Source organism: Triticum urartu, chromosome 4, assembly GCF_003073215.2.
Source record: "Triticum urartu cultivar G1812 chromosome 4, Tu2.1, whole genome shotgun sequence".
NCBI lineage: Eukaryota > Viridiplantae > Streptophyta > Magnoliopsida > Poales > Poaceae > Triticum > Triticum urartu.
Genome location: NC_053025.1, coordinates 507,092,249 through 507,106,735, shown reverse-complemented (window position 1 = coordinate 507,106,735; position 14,487 = coordinate 507,092,249). Strand labels below are relative to the sequence as shown.

At 50.8% G+C, this 14,487-nt stretch overlaps 3 protein-coding genes across 3 annotated transcripts; all 3 read right to left on the bottom strand.

The window, feature by feature from the left end:
- Positions 1-5,968: 5,968 nt before the first annotated feature.
- Positions 5,969-7,064, bottom strand: LOC125554009 (proline-rich protein 4-like). Its single transcript, XM_048717638.1, has 2 exons — positions 6,846-7,064; positions 5,969-6,765 (listed from the first exon to the last, which is right to left on the bottom strand). Exons 1-2 carry the CDS (start codon positions 6,994-6,996, stop codon positions 6,206-6,208), a joined length of 711 nt encoding a protein of 236 aa, XP_048573595.1. The 5' UTR covers positions 6,997-7,064; the 3' UTR covers positions 5,969-6,205.
- Positions 7,065-9,906: 2,842 nt separating this feature from the next.
- Positions 9,907-10,879, bottom strand: LOC125554008. The gene has a single exon (XM_048717637.1). It carries the CDS (start codon positions 10,829-10,831, stop codon positions 9,953-9,955), a length of 879 nt encoding a protein of 292 aa, XP_048573594.1. The 5' UTR covers positions 10,832-10,879; the 3' UTR covers positions 9,907-9,952.
- A 1,688-nt stretch (positions 10,880-12,567) lies between these two features.
- On the bottom strand, positions 12,568-13,750 carry LOC125554007. The gene has a single exon (XM_048717635.1). The coding sequence runs from the start codon at positions 13,675-13,677 to the stop codon at positions 12,799-12,801; it is 879 nt and encodes a 292-aa protein (XP_048573592.1). The 5' UTR covers positions 13,678-13,750; the 3' UTR covers positions 12,568-12,798.
- Between the last annotated feature and the right edge of the window lie 737 nt (positions 13,751-14,487).

The following is a 14,487-nucleotide window of genomic DNA, read 5'->3' as shown; positions in this document are numbered from 1 at the left end:
AAGAACGGGGATGAGGAAGTCGTACTCGACGTGATCCAAATCACCGGAGATCCTAGCGCCGAACGGACGGCACCTCCGCGTTCAAAACACGTACGGTCAGCGTGACGTCTCCTCCTTCTTGATCCAGCAAGGGGGAAGGAGAGGTTGAGGAAGATGGCTCCAGCAGCAGCACGACGGTGTGGTGGTGGTGGAGCTGCAGTACTCCATCAGGGCTTCGCCAAGCTCTATGGAGGAGGAGGAGGTATTGGAGAGGGAGAGGGAGGCACCAAAGGCGTGGGGAAGAGGCCCTCCCTTCCCCCACTATATATAGGGCCAAGGGAGAGGGGAGGCACAGCCTTGGCCCTTCCTCCAAGGAAGGGTGCGGCCAGGGAGGAGTCCATCCTCCCCAAGGCACCTAGGAGGTGCCTTCCCCCTTTAGGACTCTTCCTTTCCCTTATCTCTTGGCGCATGGGCCTCTTGGGGCTGGTGCCCTTGGCCCATATAGGCCAAGGAGCACACCCCTACAGCCCATGTGGCCCCCCGGGGCAGGTGGACCCCCTTGGTGGACCCCCCGGACTCCTTTCGGCACTCCCGGTACAATACCGATAATGCGCGAAACTTTTCCAGCGACCAAAACAAGACTTCCCATATATAAATCTTTACCTCCGGACCATTCCGGAACTCCTCGTGACGTCCGGGATCTCATCCGGGACTCCGAACAACTTTCGGGTTACTGCATATACATATCCCTATAACCCTAGCGTCACTGAACCTTAAGTGTGTAGACCCTACGGGTTCGGGAGACATGTAGACATGACCGAGATCGCTCTCCGGTCAATAACCAATAGCGGGATCTGGATACCCATGTTGGCTCCCACATGCTCCTCGATGATCTCATCGGATGAACCACGATGTCGAGGATTCAAGCAACCCCGTATACAATTCCCTTCGTCAATCGGTATGTTACTTGCCCGAGATTCGATCGTCGGTATCCCAATACCTCGTTCAATCTCGTTACCGGCAAGTCACTTTACTCGTACCGTAATGCATGATCCCGTGACCAGACACTTGGTCACTTTGAGCTCATTATGATGATGCATTACCGAGTGGGCCCAGTGATACCTCTCTGTCATACGGAGTGACAAATCCCAGTCTTGATCCGTGTCAACCCAACAGACACTTTCGGAGATACCCGTAGTATACCTTTATAGTCACCCAGTTACGTTGTGACGTTTGGTACACCCAAAGCACTCCTACGGTATCCGGGAGTTACACGATCTCATGGTCTAAGGAAAAGATACTTGACATTGGAAAACTCTAGCAAACGAACTATACGATCTTGTGCTATGTTTAGGATTGGGTCTTGTCCATCACATCATTCTCCTAATGATGTGATCTCGTTATCAATGACATCCAATGTCCATAGTCAGGAAACCATGACTATCTGTTGATCAACGAGCTAGTCAACTAGAGGCTTAGTAGGGACATGTTGGTGTCTAAGTATTCACACATGTATTACGATTTCCGGATAACACAATTATAGCATGAATAAAGACAATTATCATGAACAAGGAAATATAATAATAATGCTTTTATTATTGCCTCTAGGACATATTTCCAACAGCCACGACCGCACAACCCCCCCCCCCACACACACACACACACCGATCCCCTCTCCCCTCGCCCTTCCTCTGCCCGATCCCTTCTGGATCCAGGGGCTCGCCCTCGATGCCGCTCGCCGCCTTCGGCGCCGCCGCGGCACTCCGTCGCCCCTCGCCGTCACCGGCGTCACTCGATGCCCTGACGCCCCGTCCTCGACCACCTCCTCCCTGTTCTAGATCTGGGCGCCCACGGCGCCCCGACGCCGTCGCCGTACGCCATCACCTCCATCCACCCCGCCGCACGTCGTCCCCGTCCTCCTCCCCGACCCCCGTTGCCCCGAACCCTACTGCCCCCTGTGAGCCGCCACCCCCTCCTCCCTCTCGCTGCTCACTGGCACGCGCGCACGTCGCCACCCGTGCCTGCTTGCCTCTATGGGCCTCTCCCTCCCCCTCCCCTGCCTTGTCTTTCGCCCGAGCATGCCCCGTCCGCGCCGCACCTGGCCTCGCCCGCCGCAGCCCATGCTGCTCCCACTGTCGCGCTCGCCCATCTCTGCTCGCCCTACTCGGCTGCTCACCCCATCGTGCGCCCGCACGTGCGTGCTCCCCGCGCCGAGTGCCGCCCGCGCGTGCCCGGGCGCACCCCCTGCCTTGGTTGGCCGCCCTCCTCCGCCCCTGGCCGTGGCCATGCGCACGCGCTCCCGCCAGCCCCGCCTCACTCGCTCACTGCTGCGCGAACCGCCCCTGGCCTCCGCCTTCCACCTCCCCGTCCGGCTGCGCGCCGCGCCGCCCCACCTCTCCGCCTGTGCCTCGCCCCTCACGTTGCTGCATGCCCCCGCGCTGCTTCGTCTCGCTGCTGCTGTCGTGCCGCTCGCGGCCCGCTGCCGCTGGCGCCTCACCGCCGCGCCCGGCGCCGGCTGGCGCGCGCTGACCCCTACCCCGCACGGCTTCACCAAACGGGCGGCGCCCGAATCCCCGAAGCCCGTAACCACGCCCCGTTATGGCCTATGGGCCTATGACAGCCAGGGCCCACCCCCAAAACATTTTATTAAAAAAAGAATTAAAATAATAATAATAATAAATTAAAAATTAATTAACTTAATTAATTTTGATTAATTAAACTAAATAGCTAATTAAACTAATTAGTCATGATTAGTTAGTGTAGTCAATGACGAATGGGACCCACACGTCAGTTTGACCAGTCAACACCCCTATTGACTGCTGACGTCATGCTAACGTCGGCATGCACTATTCTGGATAATGTTGATTTAAAATAATTAAATAAATCCTAAAAATCATTTAAAAAATTAAAATTAATATAAAATAAACCGTAGCTCGGATGGAAAAACTTTGTACATGAAAGTTGCTTAGAACGACGAGACTAATCCGGATACGCAGCCCGTTCGACCGCCATGCATCCCTAGCATAGCGAACACGCAACTTTCCCCCTCCGTTTCATCTGTCCGAAAACGCGAAACACCGGGGATATTTTCCCGGATGTTTCCCCCCTTCACCGGTATCACCTCATACCGCGTTAGGGCACCCCTAGCACCGCTACTTGTCATGTCATGCATCGCTATGCATCTGTTTGCATTATATTCATTGTTTCTTCCCCCTCTTCTCTCCGATAGACAACGAGACTAACGCCACTGCTGGTGCCCCGATCGACTACGCTGTTGACGACCCCTCTTTCTTGCCAGAGCAACCAGGCAAGCCCCCCCCCCTTGATCACCAGATATCACATATTCTTCTCTCTACTGCTTGCATTAGAGTAGTGTAGCATGTTACTGCTTTCCATTAAACCTATCCTGATGCATAGCCTGTCATTGTTGCTCCAGTTATTGATACCTTACCTGCAATCCTAAATGCTTAGTATAGGATGCTAGTTTATCATCAGTGGCCCTACATCCTTGTCCGTCTGCCATGCTATACTATCGGGCCATGATCACTCGGGAGGTGATCACGGGTATATACTTATACATAATGTATGATAATTGTGGTGACTAAAGACGGGTCGGCTCGTAGAGTACCCGCGAGTGATTCACGGATTGGGTCCGAAAGGACGTTCTCCCGACGGCCCTCTAAGTGAACCTTTGTGGCGGAGCGACAGGGCAGGTTGAGACCGCCTAGGAGAGAGGTGGGCCTGGCCCTGGTCGGCGTCCGTAGTTATTTCAAAATAACACGCTTAACGAGATCTGGGTATTTGATCTGAGTCTGGCCATTGGCCTATACGCACTAACCAACTACGCGGGAACAGTTATGGGCACTCGGCGTCGTGGTATCAGCCGAAGCCTTCTTGACGTCAACGATTGAGCGGCGCATGCCGGGTTGGACTGGAATGCTTGCTCTTGTATAAGGGAGGCTAGGTCTGCTCGCCGGCCGCGTACGCAACGTGCAGGTGTGCAATGGGCGATGGGCCCAGACCCCTGTGCCATAGGATTTAGACCGGCGTGCTGACCTCTCTGTTGTGCCTAGGTGGGGCTGTGACGTGTTGATCTTCCGAGGCTGAGCATGACCCAGGAAAGTTTGCCCGACCAAAGGGGACCGAGCGTGTTGGGAAATATGGTGCACCCCTGCAGGGAAGTTTATCTATTTGAATAGTCGTGTCCCTCGGTAAAAGGACGACCCGGAGTTGTACCTTGACCTTATGACAAGTAGAACCAGATACTTAATAAAACACACCCTTCCAAGTGCCAAATACAACCCGGTGATCGCTCTCTAACAGGGTGACGAGGGGAGGATCGTCGGGTAAGATTATGCTATGCGATGATACTTGGTGAACTTACCATCTACTCTCTTCTACTGCTTCAAGATGGAGACTGCCAGAAGCGTAGTCTTCGATAGGACTAGCTATCCCCTTTTTATTCTGTCATTCTGCAGTTTAGTCCTCATATGCTACCCTTTTCCATTTGATACCAATGCATACATATGTAGTGTAGCTCCTTGCTTGCGAGTACTTTGAGTGAGTACTCACGGTTGCTTTGTTCCCCCTTTCCCCCCCTTCCTATACCCGATTGTTGCGATCAGACGATGGAGTCCAGGAGCCAGATGCCACCGTCGACGACGACTCCTACTACATTGGAGGTGCCTACTACTATGTGCAGGCCGCTGACGACGAACAGGAGTAGTTTAGGAGGATCCCAGGCAGGAGGTCTGCGCCTCTTTCGATATGTATCCCAGTTTGTGCTAGCCTTCTTAAGGCAAACTTGTTTAACTTATGTCTGTACTCAGATATTGTTGTTTCCGTTGACTCGTCTATGATCGAGCTCTTGTATTCGAGCCCTCGAGGCCCCTGTCTTGTAATATGATGCTTGTATGACTTATTTTATTTTTAGAGTTGTGTTGTGATATCTTCCTGTGAGTCCCTGATCTTGATCGTACACGTTTGCATGTATGATTAGTGTATGATTGAATTGGGGGCATCACAAAAGTAATGCCTCATCAATCTGTTGTCGCATCGATCTTATCCCTCCAAAAAAATTGATGACCCATAACCGAACCACCGGGACTCAACTCCCCTGACGTGCGGCAGTATGCAGTTGGGTCACTGACATGTGGGCCATCCGGATGATGGGCCCACATGTCAGTGATCGAACTGCACAATGCAGTACGTCAGACAATCCTTGTCCTAACCACCGTGTTTCGGCTTTTTATTGACGTGCATAGATAGGATCATTGCAAGGTCCTACTCCTCTTGAATATCAAATTCTTCATCGGAAGAATCATAGGACGAACTCATCTACAATATTGAATTTAAACTAGTCTATATAAAACTACAAACAACATGCACCAAATTCGTCTACTCCCTCCGTCCGGAATTACTTGTCGCATAAATGGATGTATCTAGACGTATTTTTGTGACAAGTAATTCAGGACACCTTGCGGGTGCCGAGCGGCAGTGGGCGGCCGGGCGCTATTCGTCGGAGGAATAGCGCGTTCGAGGGGCGGTGGCGGCGAGAGGAGGTGGAGGAAGCAACTACGGTGCACGAGGATAGGCCGGGGAAGCGCCATCGGGTCGCCGGAGCAAATGGGGAGGTGCGAGCGGCGGCGCTTGGATCTGGCGGTTGGTGGAAGTCGCGCGCGAGTCGTCGTTGTCTAGCGCGCGGGGGCGGGCGCGCGATGTCGTTTTGCTCCGCACGCTGAACCAACTATACCACGCACGTGTTATTTGTGTGTCCGTTCCGACTGGGCGCGTGCAAAAAACACAATTTTTTCAACGCGGCGCTAAAATCGCGCACCTATGCTATAAAAAAAGTCCTCTGTTTACTTTTCTTTTCTGGATGCTCGACTCTACGTAATGCCAACAAGATAGTTACACTAAGTACTACCCGTCCGATAACCACCAGTTCGCAAATGCAAAGCTCTAATTGGAAATTAACATGACAATGTTATGCCACAGATGATACCATTTTCTTTATTCCACGAACGAGCAGCGAACTAAAACACCAATGCCAGCACGATGGCGGAACTAAACAAAACAACCAACAAGCAACATGACAACTGAATCAACAAACAACACAAACATATCGATCTCCAAATGTCGTAGCGCGTGACGCCCCCTCCTTGCTGTAATGCCACTCCATGGGCAAGTGAGCGAGCCGCCGCTGCATGTGTCGCGGCAGGGCAGGTCAGTTCTTGGGCTTGTCCTCCTCCCCGAGCGGCGGGCACGGCTTCTTCTTGTGCATCATCTTCTTCATCTTGGGGTGCTTGTGGAAGAACGGCTTCGGGTCGTCCTCGGGCGCGGGCGGCTTGGGCGTCGAAGGAGGACCGTAGGACGGCGTGGGAGTGGGCGTCGGCGTCGGCGTCGGGGTACCGTATGAGGGCTCCGGCCTCGGCGGGGGCGGCGGCGGCGGGCCGACCATGAAGTGCTTCTTCTTCTTCTTGCACGCGCACGCGACCGGCGAGAAAACCGTGTCCTCGGCGACCGCGAGGTAGGTGTTGGCGGCGTCGGCGACACCTTGGGTGGTGGACTTGGCTGGGGCGATCCTGGGCGGCGCCGGCCCGTCGCACGGCGTGTCGGGCGCGCTGTGGAGCTGGGCGAAGCAGTCGCGGTCCAGCTCGCCGTCTTCGCGCAGGAGGCCTGCCTGGAGGGGGATGCTGAAGGCGCCCTTGTCGTCGAGCTGCCCGACCGTCTGCGTCTCGTAGGTCTCGCCGGCGCCGGACCTGCACTTGATGGCTACCTGGAGCCCTGCACTTGATGGGAAGATGTTGAGAGAAGACCAAAGTGTTCATAGCTACAGCCAAACGTATAGGAGCGATGGCACGTACCTTTGAGGGCATCTTCAGCACTGACGTCGTCGGGGGAGCAATCCAGGCACTTGACGGAGCCAACCACTACGGCCGGCGCCGCCTGGGCCGCACCGAAGCTGCCGGCCAGGAGCAGAGCGAGAGCACCGAAAAGAACCAGCCGAGAACCCATGATGGAAGAACCCTCCTGCTGCTGCTGCCTAGTAGAAGAAACACTGGTGAGTTTGGATGAGGTAAAGAGGCTGGTGTGCATGGGTATATATAGGGCGGTGTGACAGTGTGGCCGGGGTCGGCTCTTGATATCACAGCAGGGACTGGTACTGGGCTGCTGGCTGGTGCTCATGTGAACAGCTCGGCGGGAACAAGAAAAATTCAGCAATGGGCTTCTAAATTTGACAGTGGATGGTCAGTACTCAGTACAACTCCAACGATCATTTCGTCCGTGATTCTACCTTTTTTCCCCAGCGACCGAGCTGTACAGTAGTTACGCTCGATTCAATTTTGCGTCGTTGTCAGAGAAATTAACCCCCGCCTGTCCGACGAACGCGATATCATATGTGAAATTTGCCCCTGATCTGATCGAGCTCCCGTTCAATTGTTTGGATGCCCGGGGTTAGACTGCTCTATGCTGGACAGACCAGTCATGCGTTTTGTGCTTCCGTTTTTGAAATGAAAACGGCCGGGACGTGCGAAATTTCAAATTTTCAGAAGGGGGAGAGAGTTGGATCATTTGCGGTTCTTCACTGATGTGGTGTGCTTCATCTGTCGGGGTGGATCATAACCAACGCACGGCGCATGGTTTATGTATGAGGACAGAGGTTGGTTGCGGCGGCCATGTGCGTGCCATGACTGACGGCCGGAGCACGGAAAAGAACACTGGCCGGAATTGCGTACCTCTGCGTGGCCAGCGTCGCCGTGTTGGCGCTTCACGCCACGATGCAACAATTATGATCGTGCAAATGGTGTTTATTTTCTTGGAACTGCTAATGAATGTTTAACGTACGCTCACAGTCGCCGTTATGCAGACGATCAGTCGAGAAATTCACATACTCTTCTGTCTTCATGTACTCGAAGTCGACGGATCAGAGAAAATTGATCATGGAAGTAATTCTAGAGCAGTAGAGCGTAAAGAGTAAAGACCCACGCCAACTACTCCCCTAAAATTTGCCGCTACTTTAGAGACTTTTGGGTAGGCACTCCAACCACCCCTTAAAATTATCCTCTTAATTTTTTTTCGTCTCTCTTTTCGCTTTAAAAAGGAAAAATAATCGCATGTTGAACTCAGATGAGATCCGGCAATCCATGGCGATGATAGGTGGCAAGCTCCGGCGATCTCTAGCTACCTCCGCCATGCCTGAGGCCACCGGCGGACTCCGGCGACAGATGGCGGTGGTAGTTGTTGCAGGGAACATTCATGTTAGTTGATTTTTTTTTATGAGAGAGATGAGGGGGGTCCCGTCCTTTTCCCCTACATGTAGGGAAAAAATGGGGTAGAAGTGGTGTGAGATTTTGGGCATTTTGCCCCTAAAGTAGAGGATATGAGGTTTTAAGGGGGCGGACTGAGCCTGCTCTAAGTAACTCAACGTGTACAACACAAACGCAAACACATTAGCACAAATTCGAAGCTACAATGGGTTGGGCCACAAGTGGATCAAGTCATTGAAGCCACACACATACACCATGGTTATGTCGATGAGAGATCAAGGCCTAGTGCATGTCGCCGACCAGTTTCATCAGGTATTCAATGAGGCTTTTGTAAAAAGAAGGTATTTGTCGAGACAACCATAGCTCGATAGATGTCGGTATCAACCAATGTGCGCGTAAGAAACACCACTTTCCCTTCCGCGTTCCCTTGCCCAATCTCCAAAGTCTCCTCCTCACCCCCTCATTCGGATCTCTCCTCTTCCTTCGGCCTTCGGCCACAATGATTTGGGTGAGCGATCCACCCATTGTTGCTCCTAGTACTACTAGTGTAAGCTCGTCGGAGAGGAGAATCTGGCATGCCTTTTTTAGCGCCTTCCTCAGAGCTACAACATGCGTAAGAAATACATCATTAATATAAAGGAAAAACGACAGCGTGTTGACTTTTTTACAAGAAGAAATAAATAACGCTAAAAAAATCATTTTTGAATATATTAAAAACAAATACAATCAAAATCATGAAAAGCATCACTTCAAACCACACACATCCTCAACTCAAAAAAATAGGGTCGCGTTAACTGCCACACGTGTGGCAGGAAGGGAGACGTACCACACGTCTCTAATGTAAACAGATTGTCACGTCATCGCATGCATGCATGTAGGAAATTTTTTGGATTTTCAGTTTTTAAAATGTTTTATCTCTTAAATGAAAAATCCGATTGAAAATCCGTTTTCATCATTAAATCCCTCGCGATGAGATCTTCGAAATTAGATCCCATGTTGATATGTTTTGATGAAAAAAAAATTGGATTAAAAGTTGCCATATCTATTGCATATGAATTGCCATGATGTTTACACTGAAGTTGCCATGATATGTTTCAGCTATTTTCTTCTATATTTAAAAGTAAATTTTGACATTTATAAAACGGGGAATTAAGAAACTAGACTTGTCATGAACCATAAACTAAAATTGCCATGATACATGCACGTAAAATTGCCATGGTTCATACAAAAAATAATTTTTATGGTCAAAGTACTGGAGTTGCCATCATCAAAATACTAAAATTGCCATGATCTACAAACTAAAATTGCCACATGGCAACTTTAGTTTAAGCCCGATGGCAACTGCAGTGTAAACATTGTGGCAACTTCTGGCAAAAAAAAAATCGTCGAAACATATCAACATGGGGTCTAGTTTTGAAGATCTCATCGAGATGGATTTAATGGTGAAAACGGATTTTTCGTTCACTTTTTATTTAGGAGATACAACATTTTTAAGCCGAAAACCAAAAAAAATTCTGCTGATGTCATCTATTCATACATGGCAAAATGAGTGATGATGGAGGCGTGTGGGCGATGTGCAAACGTCCACACGTGTGGACGTTAACATTTCCGAAAAAATAAAACCCACACATCCTCTGGCTTATTGCGCCAGAATAGATACCACCAAGTTAAATAACAAATCGAAGATGCCACCAGTATCAAATTCAGAGACCCAGGCCCATGGCAATGGCAATTGCAACGCCGAGACCCAAATTAGCAACTCCAGCCCATGGACGCTCCGGTGCACCGCTGTCGTATGGGCTATTGTCCACCAGTGGCTGGCTACCGAGGCCCATGGTCTCCCCAACGCTCTCCTCTTGCCCCTGCCCACCAACGCCACCCGGCGCCAACGGCAGCTCGGGCTGCGCAACTCCTCCGACGGAACCGTAGCTGTTGCCGTCGATGCCTCCTTCATCTTGCCCGAATGGCAAGTTGCTGCTCCCCTTTCCGATCGGACCGGCGAACGGCGGCATTGCCGGTGCCAAGCCAGGCGAGCCGGGCATGCCGCAGTGTTGCGCGGCGCGCGGCTCGTCGCTGGCCTTCCACGCCAGCTCGCCGCCCTTGTCGAGGATGCGCATGTCACCCTCGTCCACCAGCTGCAGGGTCTTGAGGAAGTTGTTGTCGTCCGACTCCGTGTCGTGCGTGTGCCACACCGAGTTGCTCCCGTCGAACACCTCCAGCCCTTTCCACGAGAAGACGAGCGCGCACGTGTTCACGGTGCTCACCGCCAGGCACTCCGACTCCCACACGCTCCGGCCCTCCGCGCCCGGCGCCGTGGTGTCGAGGACCTCAACGTAGCAGAAGTCGGCCCCGAGGCCGCCCGCGCCCGGCGCGGTCTGGCTGCGCATGAAGTAGGCGGCGTACTTGCCGGACGGTGACGTCAGGAACAACACGGGGTTCTCCTCCCAGTGCGGCGGGATGCTCGCCAGAATCTGCTGCTTGGTCTCCCGCTCTACCGTGCCGGTTGGCGCCGTCGCTGTGACGTGGGAAGGGAGGAGCAAGGCGAACGCGAGGCACATGGCAATGCATGAGACGAGCTCCATGGCTATGCTTGGGTTTCGCTACCTGGTCAGATGCAGCTTCTGTGTTTGTGCTTGTGCTTGTGCTTGCATTGTGCATGGGGTGTTGTGTGCTTCTTATAGGGAGATTTGGATATGGAGTGGTGCATGACGATGGCGAAGGCATGGTTGACTGGTGGAACACCTAGCTCGTTGAGTGGTTGAAGTCACCGGATCCAATATATCAGTGGGAGATTAGTAAAGCAAACGAGCACAAAGTCGATCTGACAGCGTCAGAATTTGGACTTCCACTCAACAAGTTTAACAATGAATCAATATCTTACTAATTTATTTTCGAAGGAGTATACAAAATTTTGTTAAGTCTTTGTTAGAAAAATTATTAATACTGGTCAACTATCTTAGCAATCCGATCAGCTTTGTACAATCTGTGATTAGTTGGGATTCTTCCTGTCGTTTATGGGCTTTTTGTGTGTGATCCTTTTGAGCTTTTTTTGGTCTTTCTCCTTTTTGAGTTGAGTGGGGGAGAATTATGGAGGTTTCGTTTTTCTTTCATATATTAATTTAGTTTAGTTATATTTATAAATAGGAGCATAACTATATATTTGTAAAAAATGTGCAATTGTCTTAATTTTTCGTTTATCTTGCTATAGTTATTTTCTTATAACTGTGTAGCATATTCTTTGTGTATTTATCTAGCATAGAATTAATATTCACAGTTTAATCTATGTAGTATATATATTTTACAAGGGGCGAATATATGTGGGCAACGTGTATGAAATTAGTCTTCAAGTCTTGTGAATTTTCAATATGAGCATATGTATACATATAAGAATCTTCCACCACATACCGATTTCATCATATCAATTGCCATTTCAAACTCCTAAAATTAGTTATCTCACAAACCGTTGATTTAGTTAACGATCTATCTTCACCAGTGAGTTCGTCTCGACGAAGGCTTAAAACAATACCCCATGATATTTTGTTTGGACTAAAAAAATTGATTGCCACTAGGTGCCACATTATAAGTATGAACATATATGTAACTTCTCAGCTAGGATCTTTAAGACCAGTTCTTTGGTGATAAATGATGTGTTATGATAGTAAAAAGAAACTTTACAATGGAGATTAACCATGTTAAGAAATTATCAAAGCTAGTTGTGTGTAGCGTGGAATTTCATGGGAATTGGAACAACATTCATTATTTTTCACCTTTATAGAAGTATGAACATATATTTGTGTGCTACCTCCAAAAAATAGCATATTGACGAGGGATATTCGACGAAGCAAACTGTTGATGCTGGTGATCGGCACCTCACTTTGCAACGATGGAGTGTTTGGCTCAGTTTCTTGCTCTCTAGACTCGTGTTCTATTAATACAGAGCAACTCTCCCTCCTGATAAGAAATCTCTGAATCTCAGGTTAGTGCGTACATAGAATCGAAGATCCGATCTCTAATCTTGGTGGGTCATTAGCCCATCCCCATGATATTAGATGATTTTGTGATATCGAAAAATTAGATTGCATCTAATTCAATATGTCATCACAGTTTAGAGGACCCAATTTAAGACTGAGCAACACATTATTTAAGTGAAATATCCTACTTATTTAATACTCTTTCTATAACTTAATATTAGACGTTTTTTTTACACTGTCATAGACTTTAAAAACGTCATATAAAAAGGGATCCTTATAAAAAGTTACAGAGGGTAGTACGTTATTATGTCTCAAATATTCAGTGAGAGCCTAAGATGGGCTCAGCCTGATAGAAACCACACTTCGTGGTTTACAAAGCAAACTTGAACAATCGAAAAATTACACTTCGTGGTCTCAAGATACAATGCAATCCTACCAGCAGGCCCACGCCCAGAAAAGGCGCCACGGCTGGTCAGGAGTTCACAACACATCCCTGGCTTATTGCGCCAGAAATAATAACAAGAAATTCGACAAACCACCAACGCCACCACGCCGCAAGAGCGCATGCACACCCTCGATCAGAGACCGAGGGCCATGGCAATGGCAGCACTGACACCCAGTGCAACACCAAATCCAAGCAAGCTGCATCCATGCTTCGGTGCACCACTGTCGTATGGGCTGTTGTCCACCAATGGCTGGCTGCCAAATCCAATCGTCTGCCCCACGTCCTCCACGGCCTGCCCCTGCCCAGCGACACCACCGGACCCTGCCGCTTCCGGCAGCGGCAGCGCGGGCTGTACTACACCGGCATTGCCATTGCCTTCTGGTTCCTGTCCAAATGGCAGGTTGCCGCTTCCGTGCCCAGCCGGCTCCGCGAAGGGCGGCATTGCCGAGACCAGGCCGGGGGAGCCGGGCATCCCGCAGTGTTGCCCCGCGCGCGGCTCGTCGCTGGCCTTCCACGCGAGCTCGCCGCCCTTGTCGAGGATGCGCATGTCACCCTCGTCGACCAGCTGCAGGGTCTTGAGGAAGTTGTTGTCGTCCGACTCCGTGTCGTGCGTGTGCCACACCGAGTTGCTCCCGTCGAACACCTCCAGCCCTTTCCACGAGAAGACGAGCGCGCACGTGTTCACGGTGCTCACCGCCAGGCACTCCGACTCCCACACGCTCCGCCCCTCGGCGCCCGGCTCGGCGGTGTCGAGGATCTCCACGTAGCAGAAGTCGGCGCCGAGGCCGCCCGCGCCCGGCGCGGTCTGGCTGCGCATGAAGTGCGCCGCGTACTTGCCGGACGGCGACGTCAGGAATAGCACGGGGTTCTCCTGCCCGTGCGGCGGGATGCTCGCTATGATTTGCTGCTTGGTCTCCCGCTCTAGCATGCCGGTTGGCGCCGTCGCGGCGGCGTAGGAATGGAGAAGAAACGCCAGCCAGAGGCACATGGCAGCGTAGGAGATGAGTCCCATGGCTACTGGGGATAGGACTTCGTGGTCTCCCTAGAAGCTTGTTGTGTTTGTGTTTGTGTTTGTGTTTGTGTTTGTGCTTATGCTTGTCCACTGGGTGGTGGAGGCCTTTTATAGGGAGCATGACAATGGAGTGGTACGTGATGATGTATTAGAGGCAAAGTTGAGTGGTTGAAGTCACCTGTTCCAATGTAGCATCATTAGGAGATTAGGTCACAAAGAGCACGAATTATCGGAGAAAAGAGCACAGACAACTTCTCGACCTATTTCGTTGGAAAATTCTGTTATTCTACTCTCCTGTGCTTTAGGCAAGAACTTCAGAACTGAAGACCTTTGCGTTTCCACATTGCACTGAACATGAACTACTCCACGGAAGTTCCAGGACTATATTTTATACTGTGTTCTAGCAAAGTCTAAATAGTTTGCGAAAATATGAACTAGAGGCACTTCTTGCGACGGGCACTCCCGGACCCCTCCACCTCCACCAGCTCCATCAACATCCATCCATCCAAGGTCCTCCCCTCACGCGACTAGAGAATTCACAGTAGGTCTCCACAGTAGGCTTCCTCCTGCACCACTCCACCCACGAAGCTCGGCCGCACCATTTTTTTTTGAGCACTTCTTTTATTTTGAGAATACCTTTTTTTAAATACCTAGCCAAGGCCGGCCCTGGACCAAGCCTAGAAATGTAACAGCCCAGAGCCCAGCCTGATGGGACTAAACCTTAGGTTTCTTTTTTTTAGGCTAGCCTGAACCGGAGAGTAACTAGTTGAGGAGCGCTTCTTCGAAAGCCTCCCTAATGATCACATGGTG